Raw genomic sequence first — 17001 nt, forward strand, 5'->3', positions numbered from 1 at the left:
ATGTGGCGGCCATCGCGGCGTTTTCTGAAACGGCGTCCGGTCAGTCAATAGGAAGGAACGATTTAGTCATCCGGTTCCTCAGAGGAGCTAGGAGGCTGAATCCTCCCAGGCCTCCGTCAGTCCCTATGTGGGACCTCGCGGCGGTTTTGGAGGCCTTGAAGGGTCCCCCTTTTGAGCCTATCCAATCGGTTAGCCTTCAGCATCTGTCGTTCAAGACAGTATTCTTGTTGGCTCTCGCTTCTGTGAAGCGTGTGGGTGATTTGCACGCGCTCTCGGTGAGCCAGTCGTGCTTGGAGTTTGGGCCCAATGACTCAAGGGTCATACTCAAACCTAGGCACGGTTATGTGCCGAAATCCCTCAACACACCGTTTCGGGCTCAGGTTATTGCCCTGTCCGCCCTGCCGGTGTCAGGGGAGGATGGAGACTCGAGTCTTCTTTGCCCTGTCAGGGTTTTAAGAGCTTATGTGTCTCGCTCTGCTGCCTTTAGGCAGACGGAGCAGCTATTTGTCTCATTCGGTGGACGTTCCAAAGGAATGGCTGTTTCGAGACAGACTCTATCCAGATGGATAGTTGACGCCATAGCGTTAGCTTACGCTTCCAGGGGCCTTCAGTGCCCGTTGGGCGTCAGAGCACACTCCACAAGAGGCGTCGCCTCATCGTGGGCGTGGTCTACTGGGATCTCCTTGCAGGATATATGTATGGCGGCGGGTTGGGCCTCGCCGTCTACATTTATCAGGTTCTATAACCTGGAGGTTCCCGCCTTGCAAGCAAGGCTGCTGTCGGTATAGAAGAATCAGGGCCCTGAGGGGAATTCTGAATTCATGAGCGCTAGACGCTGCCGACTGTTATATGGGCAGTATTGCGTAAGACCCGCATTGCCACATTGGTCAGGCCTTGCCTCGGCTGTGTGATGTCATATTGCCGCATCTACGGATGCTGCTAGATATGGGACGGAGGGTTTTTTCCCCCTTTTTCTGTCCCGGACTCTCTGTGAGTCCCTCAGGTGACTGTGCACTGTATATCCTGGGCGTTGCTTCAGGTTTATCGGTGTGTGATCCCTGCGCGCACGGCGTTTTACATCGGGTTCCCGTAGCGTCTTAGCTAAGACGCAGTACGAGAGAGCTCTCGTAAGAGAACGTACTCGGTTACTAAACGTAACCTCGGTTCTCTCTAGAAGAGCGAACGAGTACTGCGTTCTCTGCCGTGCGTACGATTCACTCTGGTTCGCTTCGGCGATGAAATAAATCAGGTGAGTCAGCCTTTTCGAGCTCCTTTTATAGGTTGGGCCACACCCGTTTCGGCGGGAAGTGGCAAGAAGGGCGCGAAGCGCCCTTATTGGTCTGATGTTGCATCAGCCTGCGCTCGATAGGCTGTGCAGTTGCCGCAGAACAAGCCAGTGAGCGAGCGAGCCGTCTCGCCTATGGCTGTGTACTGCTGCAAATGCGCTTTACAAAAATACAAAATTAAGGATAATTTTTTGCTTCAGTATTTCGTGAAAAGAGACTTTTCCCGTAGCGTCTTAGCTAAGACGCAGTACTCGTTCGCTCTTCTAGAGAGAACCGAGGTTACGTTTAGTAACCGAGTACGTTTTTGAAAGCATGTGCGTTAGCTTTTTTTTGCTTGCACACATGCATGAACACACATACTGAAAAACACATCGTCCACAGTTTTTCCATATCAACCTCTCTCACCCCCTGCTCTCTCTTATTATTCTTTTTTTTCTAGTTAAACACACATATGCATATGAGCCCACTAGCTGCTGGAGATGTAAATGATTTTTTTTCTTGAATTATTCACATCCCTAAATGAGCTAACAACCTCAGCAGAGAGCACAGTGTTAAGAGCAGAAAAAGCTGGTGTTAGGTTTAAATTCAGACGTCTATTATTAGAGAGCTCTGGGACCGCGCTACATGTTTAGTTCTGCTAAAATTGTACTGTCAGATTTTACTAAAGATGCATAGTGATGAATTAGCGCTGAAAAGGTGTGGACAATTATTTTTGCATTTGACCTTATACTGAATATGCATTTCTAGGAGTTTCCCTATCAGACGCAATATTTATGAGAGGAGAGTATTCAAATAAATCACTCAATGCGTTTAATTAACCTTTGCACTCATCGAAGCATTTGCGCCATTATTTTAACACCCAAAAAAGCATGTATTAAACTATTTTGCGCTTGAAATGGCTGCAATTATTGTTGCTAAAATGAGGCACCGCAGAGAACAGAGCACGTGGTAAGGGAGAGGATTTTTTCCACATGTAGGCTATTAATTTATTTTGAATGCCAAAAGAACACATTATCTGAACATATCATTCACCAAGACATGTTATTTTTAATTTACTTCAGGAAATAAAAGATGACTTGGAACCCTCAACTAGCAGTCACACAATACTAGGTCTATCTAAGCTTCTAGCAAACCTTCATGTGTTGTCATCCGGTTCTTGTCAAATGTACTGTGACTTCTTCATTTCTTTATTCTTCTTTTACGACTGCGCTAATTTGTGCTGCGCTTGGTATATTGCGTTTTTGTTTGTTTTTTTGCACTAATTTGCCCTGTTTAGTAAAACTGGCCCTAAATCTGTAAATACCTAAAAGATACAGTTGCTTGGGTGTTATGGATTTCTACTGACTGACGTGTTGGAGATCACTGATTAGAGCTCAATTCTAATTGCACAGTTTTTACTGTATGTCCCAATCAGTAGTAAACCACTACTAATACAAGTCTATGTTATGACAACATCACGTCTTTATTAACAGTTTTCTGATTTTCTGTTACACCGTGTATTTGTGGAGTAGATGGCGGAGGAAAAATTCTGTAATGACACTAACCCAATGTCATAACAAGAAAAACATGTTGTTGATGAGGAGGAGGTGCCAGCAGTGTTTGCCGCTCCAGGCATGGGAATCTCATCTGCTAATTACCCATGAATGTTAACAGCCATCCCCTTCCTTGCACCGAGGGCCCTGGGCTTAAAGAGAGACCCAGACTGCACTGGTTGGGCTGGGCTCGGCACCTCCGCTGGCACTCGTCTGGTCCCACACAGATGGAGGGGAGTGCCCTCCGGTAACTGGAGACATCATATAAGACATGGATGACCAGGTCTCTCGCAAGAAGGCAGCAGTGGGCATTTGGGTACTGCACTACAACACATAATTAGTGAGGAGCATCTGTTCTAGAAGGTTCCTCCAAACTCAGAGGGCTTGGAGAGCTTGAATAAGCCTCTGGCCTTTGGTGGATGCTGTACCCTTTATTGCTTTGGATGATAAATTGCACTTTGTTGCCCGTTGAGGGACTTGACGGTGATTATGGTAACGAATACAGATCAAGTATGTTCTGCGGTGTGTTGAGACACTAGCGTTATGCAGAGTGGAAGTGGGGCACAAATGAAGGGGTCTGATTCGGTGTCCTTGTTGGATCTGTTGTGCATCTCAGCAGATTTAACAGTACAACTATAGATATAAACGAGCTTATAAGGGGGTTTTTGCAGTAATGCCAAAGAACAACCATTTTAGGTTCCTCAAAGAACCTTTCAAAGAACTATTTTTTTTCTTAGGGTTATGAACATGTTCAAATCTAAATAAGATTTTCCAATATAAAGAACCTTTAATGGAATAAAAAGTTTCTGTGGATGTTAAATGTTCTTCATTGAACCACCAATGCCAGTAAAGAACCTTTATTTTTAAGATATGCAATTTGAAGTCATTATAGGTGAAGGTCTAAAACATATTATTATTTCACCATTATTTCTCATGTATCTTCTTCCGGCCCATTGTCATAAAGTCATTCACAGAATTCAAAAATTATTGATAAATAAATTAAAATAAAATAATCTAAAATAATTTATCTATCATACCATTTCTTTAGGTATATATTTATTGCACATTAAGATTTACATATAGATAAACAATTCAACCAATTTTTGTATTAAAGCTAAAATATCTTGAAAGTAGTATTTATTTATGTAGTAGAATAATTGCGTTTTACATATTTTTTGTTAAATAAATTACCATATACAGTGAATATTAAAGCAGATATTGTTGCTAAATCTGATAAAATTTCTCAGCATCTCTCTCTGTAATGCCTACCATCTTTCAAAGTCCAAGGCTTTTCAAACCAGCTTTTTCATTCCAACATTCAAAGTTTGTCTTGAAGAATTCTGAATCTACTCATTTTAATTCTATTTTCTTACATTCAAATTCAAATCGCAGTCCTGCATCATGCAATTCAAATCCAAAACCTGATCTGGAATTTAAAAAGGCAATTTCAGTTCAATCTGGTATGCTGCACATTCCTCCAATCCCTTTGAGATCCACAAAGGAAAATAATACTTTCTCTGAGGGTTGTTCTTTTGGTATAATGTGATGACAAAGCAGAAGCTCAAAGACACATCAAACACAACATATATGTACATATATATCTTGACAAATAAAATGCAGAGGTGAGTGTCATTAAGGATAATGTAAACTCTGACAGTTATCAAAAAGTACTCTCATCCCAACCTTTCGTCCTTCCTCACAAGAAGCATCAACATCCTCTTGAGGGAGCCTTATAATGAGAGGCTTGTCGAATGAGAGCACTCACCTTTCCTGCCAACTCATCAGCCTTGCTATCAATGTTCTGACCCACCTTATGGAAACTTGCCCATTAGGCAAAATTGGCTCTCTCCCCGAGAAGCTATTTACCACAGCAGAAGAAATAAATAAATAAATGCGCACACATCAAGAAATGGGGCCAAGGAGAAAGAAGCTGTTAGGAAGCCATCAAATAGTCATTCTACGTGTATCTCGCTCTCTTTCTCGGAGTAGATAGGTATCAACTCATTCCAGCACTAGCTCCCATTAACCTGTTCACAGGTTGCAAAAGAAAGGAAGTGGTTTTTTTTCTCTTCCCCCTCGCAGTAGCTCTGTCTCTCCTCTTCATTCGCGGTCCCACTTTCCATCTCTTTTGGTAAGAATCACAAAAGATAATTTCCTTTTCAAATGATTGTGGCCCCCTCAGCTGACCCCTGGGCATTAAGGCAATGCAGAGAGGGAGCGGAGAATGAGGTTGTGAGGATAACTTTCTCAGGCACGCCGGATGGTGGAAACCTCACAAAACATTGCATTCATTATCCGCGTAAATAAGGCTGATAGGAAAGAATTAAGGAAGAAGAGTATTCATGCAGGTATGCAAGGGTTATATTCTCAAACAGTATGCGACATCTGGTGTGGAGAGAGCATAAATGGGGCAAAAATATACATCTAATTAGAGACTGGCTACTGGCCTAGAGGACACAATCCCGTGCACCTGATGGGAACCAATGCAATGCTGTTCGCCAAACTACAAGCTGCTACTAATTTAAAGCACAATGTCTTTAAAACGAGACCCCTTTCATAAGCCCTTAACTGATTGTGGACTAATACATATAAATGCTGGCCCTTAGAGTTGAGAAAAAACATTGCAAGAATCTGGAAATTCTTTCAAAATTCTGAGTTTCCACAAAGCATATTAAAATTATTTCTGAAGGATACGAAGACTGGAGCGAAAATCTTAAAACTTGTAATAAAAATAAATTATACTTTAAGCATAAGAGACTTCTTTTAAAACATAATAAAAACTTACCAACCCCAAACTTTTGAAATGAAGTATGCTTAAAAAACACTATTACTTCAAATTATTGCCCAATTCTGTGTTCCAGTGGTGAAACTATATGTGATTCTCCCTTATACATCTGTATAAATACTGAATGACAACAAAGTTAACATTTACAGCTTTAATCAGTTGACCCCCAAGGCTGACCCAAAGAACCTCACAACTTCCAGTCAACACAGCACATCACAAGTGACAAAAACCTTTCTGGCTTTTTTCCCAACAAAGACAATAATTCCTTTTCTAGATTTTCGAAAGGTGTAAACAATAGCTTGTTGCACTTGGTTTAACAGACTTAAGAGAATTCTGAGTTTTATTTAAGTCTAAAACACCTCTCTGAGTCACTGCAAAATAACGTCTAGAGGAGTCGTATGAGGTTTCAGGTGGAGACGAAAACTTTTATTAAAATTCTGTCTCTCTCCAGAGAATCCCATTTTGCTCGAAGTCATGGCGAAGTGGCCCTTGAAACAGCCTCTTCACGACGAACAGCTCAGGGACATGTAACTAAAAACAACACACAAGAATAAATTCACCCTTAACCAAGTTACAACATACAGTCTGAAGATGAAAGCCATCCGGATATTGAGCAATTAGATCAATCTGTCGCCAAAGTTCCCGGGTCCGACTTTTTACCCAATTTGACTGGAGCGTACTCCGGATCCAATGCTTTTTTATTAAGCTCTGTCAGGTTTCATTACTAACTGGAAAATCTAATTTTGTTCTGTGTATCTGACAGTACTTCAAACTAATTCATCTTGTCAAGGTGCAGGCTCGACAAGCCCAGCAGATGGTGTTTGCGTAAGACGAAACCCTGATACTTGCCCACCAGGTTCTTAAAGGGCGCCATTACCTACAAAAACAATCCTTGAGATTTGCTCTTCGTTACAGTCATCTTCCAGTCTCATTTCACGCCTCAAAGCAAATCTTCTCTGCTTCACTGGTGCCAGAAAAAGAAAAACAAACATATAGTAAGTGTTGCTGGATTGTTCTAGAAATCTCATAATACACCCTGTACTATTTTTAAAACTGAAAGAGAAGGTTTATGAGGTCCAGTAGTTGAGTGTACCCACTCAAATTTCTTTGAAGGTCCCTAGATATGACCCAGTTCCATTCTTCAATGGCAGTCTATGGGTAATTTTTTAAATAAATTTTTTTCAGCTGTTTTATTGTCCACGTCTATTATAACTCTCTTTTCTATGCATTGATCATCATTTGATAAATTATGGTAGCCATGATCACTAGAAACAGTTCCAAAACCAGTGTTGTTAATGTTAACAAACAATATATATATGTATATATATATATATTTTTTTTTTGGTAAATAAAATAAAATAAAATTTGATGACAACCCAAAAATTAGAAATAACCATGGCAACTAAATGAAATAAGTTAAAGTTGAAGTATTAAATTTAAAATAATATAATAATAATAATACTTTAAGCTGTAGAAGTATTAAAGAAAAATACAATCATAAAAAAAAAAAATTAATATTATTCATTTTCTGAACAAAGGAATTATAGAAAACTTAATGTAAATAACTGAAAACAAACACTAAAAGCAAATTCAAAATATTAATAAATAATGTATATAAATGATACAAAAAGTAATACTTAATCTCTTATTAATACGTTTTTCAGCATTCAACTAAATTGTGTGTTCTATGGGAAAAGCATGTAAGCCGCATGATGGCTGATTAGTTAAGACAGCAGTTTTTGTGATGAAATGCCATGCAAGAAAAAAAAAAGTATCCATCATGTAGCAGTCAAATAGACCATAATGAACATATTCAACAATCAGTTTAACTGATGAGACCACAGTACGTCAAATACCCAATCAGCAGATATCTAATATGGTCTTAATTTACTTCTTTCAACTACAAAGAACATAAGATAACATTCAGAGGAAAGATATGAATAAAGTGTTTAATATTAATGCATTATAGATGTAAAGTGAACCACAAAAGGTTTGTTTTAGTACTACTGGGGTTAGGAGGTGCATAGAGGTTAATTCCAGTATCCAAGCCTAGATTTACTTTACTGTTTGTAGATTAAAGAGGGCTTTCCAGGGAACGTTCCTCACATGTTTGCTGTCTCCACCACAGAGCAGCTGAATGTATTGCGGTCTGATTAATCTTAATGAATTATGCAAATGTGCTTTATCTCAAGCGATTTCAGAATGTTTTTGTATTGTTTTATTAATGCGCTTTTGAATTACTTCGCACAATTACAAAGCTCCCTCTCCTTCTCACTCGCACGCAGCGCAATGTTTCTCATTCAGTCGCGTTCCTTTAATAAAAACTCACGGCGGTCTCTGGCGGGATGCACGCACGAATAAGAAATTAGTCATTACTGTAATTTAATAACTTCAAACCAAACAAGACTGCGGTCTAGATTACTAAGCGTAACCCGAACCCTCCTCCCTGGCATCCCAAGGGTCTGATCTTTGGGAGTATGTCTCCTTAATTTCTACTTAATTAATTATGTTTGTTATCATGACTACCCTGTGGTGAGAGCGTGGTTTCGATTACAATGGGAAAACTGACATAACAATACAAAAAGGCCTTGACGAACGCTCTGCTAGAGATTTTGGAAGTTTCTATTGACCGAGTAAGCTCAAGTATCTATTTATTACTCTGTGAAGAACTGTTCCGCACATTGGACTGTTTCAGGACAGGACCTAATCGAGAGCTGCGCTTTACTAAACGTGAATCATTCCATTGATAAGAGAAACATTATCAACGCTTTTAAATATATTTGCTTACACGATTCACTTCAAAGCGCCCATCAAAAGGCTCCAGCAACACTGCTTATCTCCATAAACGTGATATAAGGCACAAATCTAAGGATTATGAGGGGATTTGGATAACAATTTGCACGTGGGCTGAAATGCTATAGATGAGGACGGGTTAATTTGGACTATAAAACTACAACGAGATGACAGCTCCAATAGATTATATTAGCTGCCTCTTCATGTATCCTTCAAATGACAGCTTGTGCATTCCAATCAGAATGTCCAAGGATTATGAAACATCCAGCGTGTAGCATTCATTCTAATGCGTGATTTCATATTCAAAGCATAATGCCGATATGCTTATCAATGCGCTGTCATGCTCAGAAGAAAATGCCAACAGACAGCTTTCATATTAAAGTCAAATTGCAACACTCATGCCACTACAGAGTCTCCTTGATTTAATGGCTTTTTGGAGAACCTTGCTGTGGCCTTTGTGCGCCATATGTGTGACCACTCAGGGTGCAGATGACGCGCACCTGGTCTGCTTTCTTCACCCTTGATTATGGATCTTCCAGTGTGCCAACTGACACCAATAAGTAATGATGCATGCTAGGTGGACTTAAGCCTGGTTCATACGGGACGATTTTAAAATTGTCGGCCGATTTTCCAAACCTGAGAGACCCCACACACGGCGATAAAAAAATCACGGGTCTAACAGTTTTGGTCATACAGTGTGTGGTGTGCAGCCACACGGCAAAATCAACACATCACACACGAACCGATTTGACTCCCGAGCATTCCCAGGTCAGACGGGAAATCTCGCAAAATCCCTCGAGATCAAACGTGACTTCAGAGTAAACAATCATGGCGGACGAAGAGGATGCAGTGGCCATAGTTTGTGCTTTGTTTGTAACCGAAAAAAAAAAAACATAAGAAAAACAAGAAAAGGCGATGGTCAAAGAAGTGGAAACAAAGTCCTCCATCTCCGACGTCCACCGGAATTTCTGGTGCGCCAAGCCGCCGGCTGTTTTGATTTTGTTTCCCGGTACTTCCTCGCCGCCTCGTCACCTCGCTTTCTGATTGGCTACATGCCACAGTCCACAGGCTGCGTGATCGTTTGTCCTCGGGGGACACCACACACGAGAAGAAATCGGGCCAAATAAATTCAACATGTTGGATATCCCCGATTTGAGACCGGAGTGGTCCCGACGTCCTTCCGAGCTGAGGAGAGCAGTCTTAACACACCACACACGGCAGGAATATCTGATCAGATTATTTTACGATAATCAGAGCATCCTTAAGATTGTCGGAAGGTGTCAATCGGGGCTAAAATCGGCCTAATTATCCTGCCGTGTGAACCAGGCTTTAGCAAAATGCCAAAGAAAAAAATGGTTGCCACATTTCTTTACTTGCAACTCTACAAGGCCACATGAAATTACACTTTCATGGGCATATGAGAATTTGAGAATGCACTTGTAATTTATACACGCACACACAAAAAATAAACGTTTTTGCTTACATAGTTGATTAATTAATTAATTGCAATTAATCATCTGAGAGCATATATATATTTTATATAAATATATATAATGTTTTACTTGCTCTTTCTTTGTACTTGCCACTCTCAGATTGGTTTTTCAGTGCACTGAAACTCTGAAATGTTTGAAACATCTGGTTTGATGTCCTTGAGCCAAAAAGCCATTAGTTTTAATTGTGCAAACCGTTTCTATGATGATTTTTGGTTGGATAAGATCACTATTAATTGTCATCATTTCAAAGAGCTGTATGAAGGTTCTTTTGGCCTTCACATAGAAAACAAAGTCATACAAGTTTAGAATGACATGAGTGTGAGTAAATAATGATAGAATGTAATTTTTTTGGGAGGATTACTCCTTTTAAATCTTCCACATACCATCTGGCCATCATGTTTGATGAACAACAGGCACTGATGCATGCGACATACCAAATCCATGGGCAGTTAGTACCAAAACCCCACACTTAGGCCACACAATGCACATGAATGCAAACCTTTTCCAGGATTTTGGAACTGATGGGACATTCTGGATGCTACTTTATAAACATGGAATATGATAATCTTAATTTACATAAATCTTTTTCTCTCCAGTTTCACATTCATCCCTCTCATCTGGCATCATACAGAAGTGTCGAGGAGGAAAAAAACAGCAAGTTTCCTTACATATCAGCCCTTTCCACACCATCCATTAACCTAATTTAGGTTGTTGAACATTATGCAAATCCTCGTCTCAATTACCAGAAATCCTTAAAATGACAAATATTTAAAACAAATCCAAATAAAACCCTGCATTTTTTAACTCTCACAGCACACTCTCTGGCATTCCTCCAATCTTTTGTATTGTGACTGTATTCCTAATGTCCCCATTACCATTCAGATGCGGGTGATGCTGATGAAAGCAGTGGTAGGTGTTGGGTGATGCGACATGAGGCAAACAAACCGATTCCTACCTGTGTCTTCCCTGCACCCTAATGAGGCCGGACGCCTGTGGACTCAATCCCCCTCACAGCTTCCTCTACAGAGGCGGGAGCGCACTCCGCATGTAGATAAGAATGCTAGGCATGATAATTCTTAAGGGTTCATTCAGGATTCTTCTTGAAAGCCTTGAGAATTCCGGGGCTGCTGTGACTGCCCTTGGCCCGACGGATTAACGGCTGAGAGACCCAGCACGGAGAAGTCTGGTTAATCCTAGTCGCTCTATGGGGTATCATCACTGTCCCATATCTGGCATTGTCCTCAGTCTGATACCACTCATTAGACTCCACAGCTGGGTTTTTATACATTGTGCATTTAACTACACTCTCTGCATTTGAATCAAGCAACTCATAAGTTAAATTATAGTCAAGGAATCTTTGTATATGGAATACGTTAGATATAAACTACCAGCAAAAAACAGCTACATGGAAGACGTTTTATATGATTTATCACTTTGAGGAAGTATTTCTTTTTAAAATCAGTGTACATCGGGATCAAAAAAATAGTTGTGATTTCTGACTCGTAAACAAATTGTTGTTTTGATTCGGATCGTTTCAGTGAATCAGGACGGAGCGATTCATTCACAAGATGAATTGAATGGTCCAAACGTCCAAATATATCACTGACAAAGCATAATTTTGACAATCAATGTATATAAGGAACAAAAAATTGCGATCTCTGATTCATAAACAAACTGACTCAGTGATCATCCAGATGGTTCAGTCAGAAATTCACTCACTCGACACGCCCAGAAAGTGACAAAATACACATATCTAAGCAGGTATCAAAACAGTGACAAAATGCAAAATTCAACTACTAAAATAAAGATGTAAAATGTTGCGCCTGAATTGATGAATCGAATTATCAAATGAGCTGATTCACTAAAAAGAAGCATACTTCTGAATCTTTTAGAAACTTTTGATTACTGCCTCAGTTCGGCTGTAAAGGCCCTTTCACACCGGATGCGTAACGAAAAAGCGAAACGAAAAAGCGAATAGTTCGCGTGCGAATAGTTCGCGTCAAAACCATTCACATCAGCCGCGACGCGAATTTGCGATGTCTGTGACGTCCAGAGAGCTTAAACATTCCAAAACTTTCGCGCCGACAGTTGAGAAAATGGACACTTCAACATCATCATCCAGTGAAGACGAGCTTTTCATTTTCTTTAAAAGACAGAAAAGAAGGTTTTGGGTGCACCCAGTCCTAAAGAACAGAGTCTGAAGGGGAGTATGCCAATCTTGTACAGGAGCTAAAACTTTATCATGGCCGGTTCCGCACTTACTTTCGGATGTCTGTGGGACAATTCGAGGAGCTCCTTCAGATAGTGGCACCGCATCTGACGAGACAAACCACAAACTTCAGGGAACCAATTGATCCGGAGCAGCGTCTGGCAGTCTGCTTAAGGTGAGCTGTCCTCTTAAAAACATCAGCCCATAGAACTACTGCTAAAATTCGCGCTCGGCAGCGTTTGTGAACACAAAGCCCGCCTACTTTGATTTGATTAGTCATCTCAAATATTCTGACACTTTGACGGGCAATGACAGGCCAATGAGACTCAGATGAAGCCTTTTTGTCGCCTCAAAAGTAAAAAAAAATCGACATCGAAGTGAAAAAAATAAAAGTCGTTTTTTCGCCTCAGCACATTCGCGTTCAGTGTGAAAGCACTCATTACACAAACAGCTGATCAAAAAATAATACCATCGCGCGAATTATTCGCGCGTCAAAATCGCGTCCAGTGTGAAAGGACCTTAAGGCTAACACTTGTTTAGAAAAAGTACTTTATTAATGGGGTGCTACTAAAAATGTGGTTACGTTTCTAGTGTCACTGTGTTATTCACTCCTCAACACTGTTATGAATACTTCAAACACCTACCGTGATTCAAGGGCAAGGAAGGTCTTTGAGTTCTCCATTTCAGTTGACCGACCCTTTGTCCCAATGCCATGAACTGTAGCACAATGTCCTGAAAACACAGTCAAAGCACTCAAAACTGCCTCAACACACATACAAGCCTAAATGCTTTTATCTCCTAGTCTTGGCTAATGACACATTCTTTCAGTTGAAAGCTCAGTCTGCAATTAGCTAAACACATTAGAACATTAGTCCATCATTATGAACGCTCCAGTGTCTGAACATTATGTTTATGACATGTTCGGAGCAAGCCTTTGTGTGACTTCTCAAAGTAAATGACATCTTGACTAACCTCGCCTTGCCCCTCCTTGTTCTGCTGATGATATTGCTAATAGTAAATTAGCCAGACAAAATCGCTGGCAAATGGTATTATGCTAATAGCATTAGCCCTGCCCTGTACAAGTCAGTCTGAAGTGCTCTGTGACAGCTGCAAAAGCGTTACGTGACTCACTGACTGAATGCTAATAACGTGGCATCTGCACATAAATCTATATATCAAAGACACAGGTTACACGTCAATTTCAATGCGAACATTAGCATAGCCATGTGACATCTTGATGCTCTTGAAGATTTTATCAAAGCTGGCGAATGCGTCGTGACAGATGGATAATGAAAGATATCTGATTGTTTATTCTTTTTGTTCTTTTGGTGGGTGGATGTTACGTTTAAATGCATTTTCTCTTTTATGATGGCAGAGTAATCATGCTTCAAAGTTACAATTGGACAAGATATCCCATAGAGATACTTTTATTTGAGATAATACTGACACTTTGACTCAATATTGGCCACCAAGGCTTTTAAAAACAAACAATAAATCTTTTTGCTATATTCTTTTTCACAAGCTCCCATAGACCACTTTTTCATCCATTATTAATAGTGGTAATTCTTAGCGTCATACTTGCCTCTTGCTCTTGCACAAGTCTGTTTCAAAATGGAGCTGAGTGCCCCCAAAACCATACCCAAAAATCATACACTTCACATTGATCAAAAAGTCTGCCCATAGTAGAACAAATAAAATATTGGCACCAAAGGATAGGGGACTGAATATTAGTGCCTCTGGAACATATGATTCAAGTAATAAGCCAACTTTTCAAGTCCACATTCACTTCACAAAAAGAAAATGTAATCCATTGTTCTGAAATCACAGAATTGTCTCTGAACTGGTCCACATGTTGATTTTATGGAGTATTTACTATACATGGTGTATGATCTTGTCCGACACTGTTAGAAAGCAAAGACGGCAGTTTGGCAGAGCGAAAATAGAAGAAGGGGTGAAAAAAGAGAGAAAAATTCCATGTGTTTAAATGGTCCATTCCAAGTGATATTAGTATTCAACAGAGGTCCAACAACTTGATCCCAATAGTTGTGAAGTAGTTTGAAGTCAATGAATCTTAATTTCCATTGCTTTGATCAAAAAAAAAAATTGCTAGTCCCATATGTATATCGGTCCCAGACTATCGTGTGACCTGAAAAAGAGGAGTCCAAGTTATCATTTCATGTCTGCATGTGATTTCTGTAAAGCTGTACTGGATAAAAATCTGCATCAAACCACTGAAATAACATTTATACCAGTGGATATATATACAGTATTTGCATGTGCAGGACTCATATACTGTTTATTATAGGATACATATAGGGGGAAAAAATTTTATATTATACATTGAGATAAAAACATGACAAACACTTCACATTTTTTAATTCTTACTCATACTTTCCAGTCATTTTTTCTATAACAAAATAAATGTCTTAATAGAAAAATGAATTTCTTAGTTTCTGCATGTTCTATTGAGTGATATTGTTTCAAATCATAAAAACAGGTTTGTGTTGAATGACTTTGATGACGTTTATCTTCACAGTGCAAGCTACAATATTAATAACAGTAAAACATTTATCTTCTCTTTTAAATGCACAATTGACAGCAGCTTGAGATGTAAATTTATATTCATTATTGAAAAAGTAAGATTTGTAAAAACTGTAACAACTTCAGTTTTACATGGTGAAATTTAATTATTCTGATTGGTCGAGATTTATTCAAATTAATCATTGGTCGTCCAAAGTGGCACACATTTAGATCATGATAAAACCACAAATAATATCATGATAATATTCGAACTATATGGTTTTTAGGTACTAGTTTTAATTATTTGTTTGTTTGTTTGTGCCATTTCTACAATGATTTCATACCGCCCACTGAAATGCTAATGTGAGGTGTCATTGCTGTAGACTAAACATCACAACAATTGTATATATCATCATAAAACAACAACAACAATCACAGTGTTAACTAATTATCTCTTGATCATTACAGGGCCTTCAGTGCTATAAAAATGAAAATTTTTTCAATTAGAAGTTTCCTCTAAGGCATGAGGTGTTAATATGGGGACTGACACATGCTCACACAGGCACATGTATTGTCACCTACAAGTGTCATTAACCACACCACCAGCATGAGCTCAGCGGTAGCGGCCCGAAATAGAGAGCAGCACACTGAGGGACCAGAACCGCTAGCTCCTCTGGATCTGGAAGGGTTTAGCATGCAAGTCTGGTCCTGTTCCAGCTTTAAAACACAAAAGCAAGGCTCTGGGTTCAGAGGCCAGGGTAGGGCAGGTCTCGATAGTTGTGGACGAGGCCAAGCTGGCAGGCTGCTAACGGAAGCCCAGTGTAATCTACACCTTCAGGTCATTGCCAGCAGGCAGCCGGAGGACACACAGAGGAAGTGGAAGGTGTCCTGGCCGCCGTCTCCTTAACGTCCCACCTCCCTCTCTGCTTCAGACATGGACTCACTAGACCACCATTCAATAGAAACAAGTTCAGACTGAGCTACTGAGAATATGAAGGATATTCCTGAGTGTATATTGAAATTTCTCATGCTGCACAAAACTTTATTCAAAACTTTGTGTTAATATAATACAATAAAATAACTATATTACACTACCGTATAGGATTTAGGGTCAGTACAAGTTAAAAAGAGGTCTCTTATGCTAAACAAAGCTGCATTTATTTAATAAAAAATACAGTAATATTGTGAAATATTATTACAATTTAAAATAACTGTTTTCTATTTGAATATATTTTAAAATATTATTTATTTCTGTGATGCAAAGCTGAATTGTCAGCATCATTACTGCAAAATCATTTATTATCATCAGTGTTAGAAAAAGTTGCTCTGCTTAATTGAAACTGATACATTATAAAGATTATAAATCCCAGTGAACATGATTTATTTGAAATCGAACACTTTTGCAATATTGTGTCTTTACTGTCATTTTTGATAAATGCAATGCATCCTTGCTAAATAAAAGTATAAACTTCTTAAAAATTGCACTGGCCCCAAACTATGGTAGTGCATATTATATCTGATAACTGTTTTCCCTTTTTCCCCCCATTTACAAATTAGCATATATCTTAATTTTTTGCTGTGGTTTTAAGAATTAAAAAATATATATATTTTTCTTGTCATAGACTCTAGAAAGATTAGTGTCACGCTTTTTTTCCAGAACAAACCACTGTCAACCACAACTTAGAATATATATTTAAAATATATAAATCATAATTAGCACTTCAGAACATGGACAAAAAAAATGCATTATATTTCCAATTTAATCCGATCAAGGGAAGTGGTGAAAAGTTCAAAAGTAATGATCAAAGAGATCAGACCTCAGATTAAACAATCCCATCATGCCCTCATCATTTCTGGGATCTCTTCTTGCAGTTATATTGCATCCACGGACAGTGGCCTGAAGGGCCCCAAAAATCAAGCCCAGGTTTGAGAGTAGCTCCCAACACCTCAGAGGTCTGCCTGCTGTTGACGTGAGTGCAGCCACATGAATTATTAAAAGGGCTAAAATAAAAAAGATCTGCCTCACGCAGGCCCCTCTGCCCCATGAATAATGGAGGACTCGACTGAAGCACAGGCATTTGGTGAGTCAAACTTCTCAGTCTGATGGATGGCTACAAGCCCTGCGTGTCAACCAAACATACACAGCGGCTCGCAAACATGCGGCAGCAAACATAAAAACAATAACTCACATTAACCTGCGGAAGCGCATCATTGCCCTGCGCTGACTTTCCTAAATGCAATGCCACATTGTGTTTCTTTTGTCTAGGATTTTGTTGAACAATAAAGTTGTCTAAAATCCCAGTGTTTTTTAAAGACAGTGTCATATGCAAGGACCACTAAGTAGCTGAAAGCATGATAGTCGAGGAAAGCAAAAAGATAGCAA

The 17001-nt window shown here is 39.4% G+C and overlaps 1 protein-coding gene across 2 annotated transcripts in view; it reads right to left on the reverse strand.

Moving 5' to 3' along the window:
- Positions 1–13433: 13433 nt before the first annotated feature.
- The window catches only part of tafa3a (TAFA chemokine like family member 3a), an 85531-nt gene continuing 81963 nt past the window's right edge, over positions 13434–17001 (reverse strand). For both annotated transcript variants that reach the window (XM_059570153.1, XM_059570152.1), the window contains one exon: positions 13434–14244. In XM_059570153.1, the coding sequence (XP_059426136.1) occupies positions 14233–14244 (12 nt within the window). In that variant the 3' untranslated portion in view covers positions 13434–14232. The remainder of the gene's footprint in view (positions 14245–17001) is intronic.

Source organism: Carassius carassius, chromosome 17 (assembly GCF_963082965.1).
Source record: "Carassius carassius chromosome 17, fCarCar2.1, whole genome shotgun sequence".
NCBI lineage: Eukaryota > Metazoa > Chordata > Actinopteri > Cypriniformes > Cyprinidae > Carassius > Carassius carassius.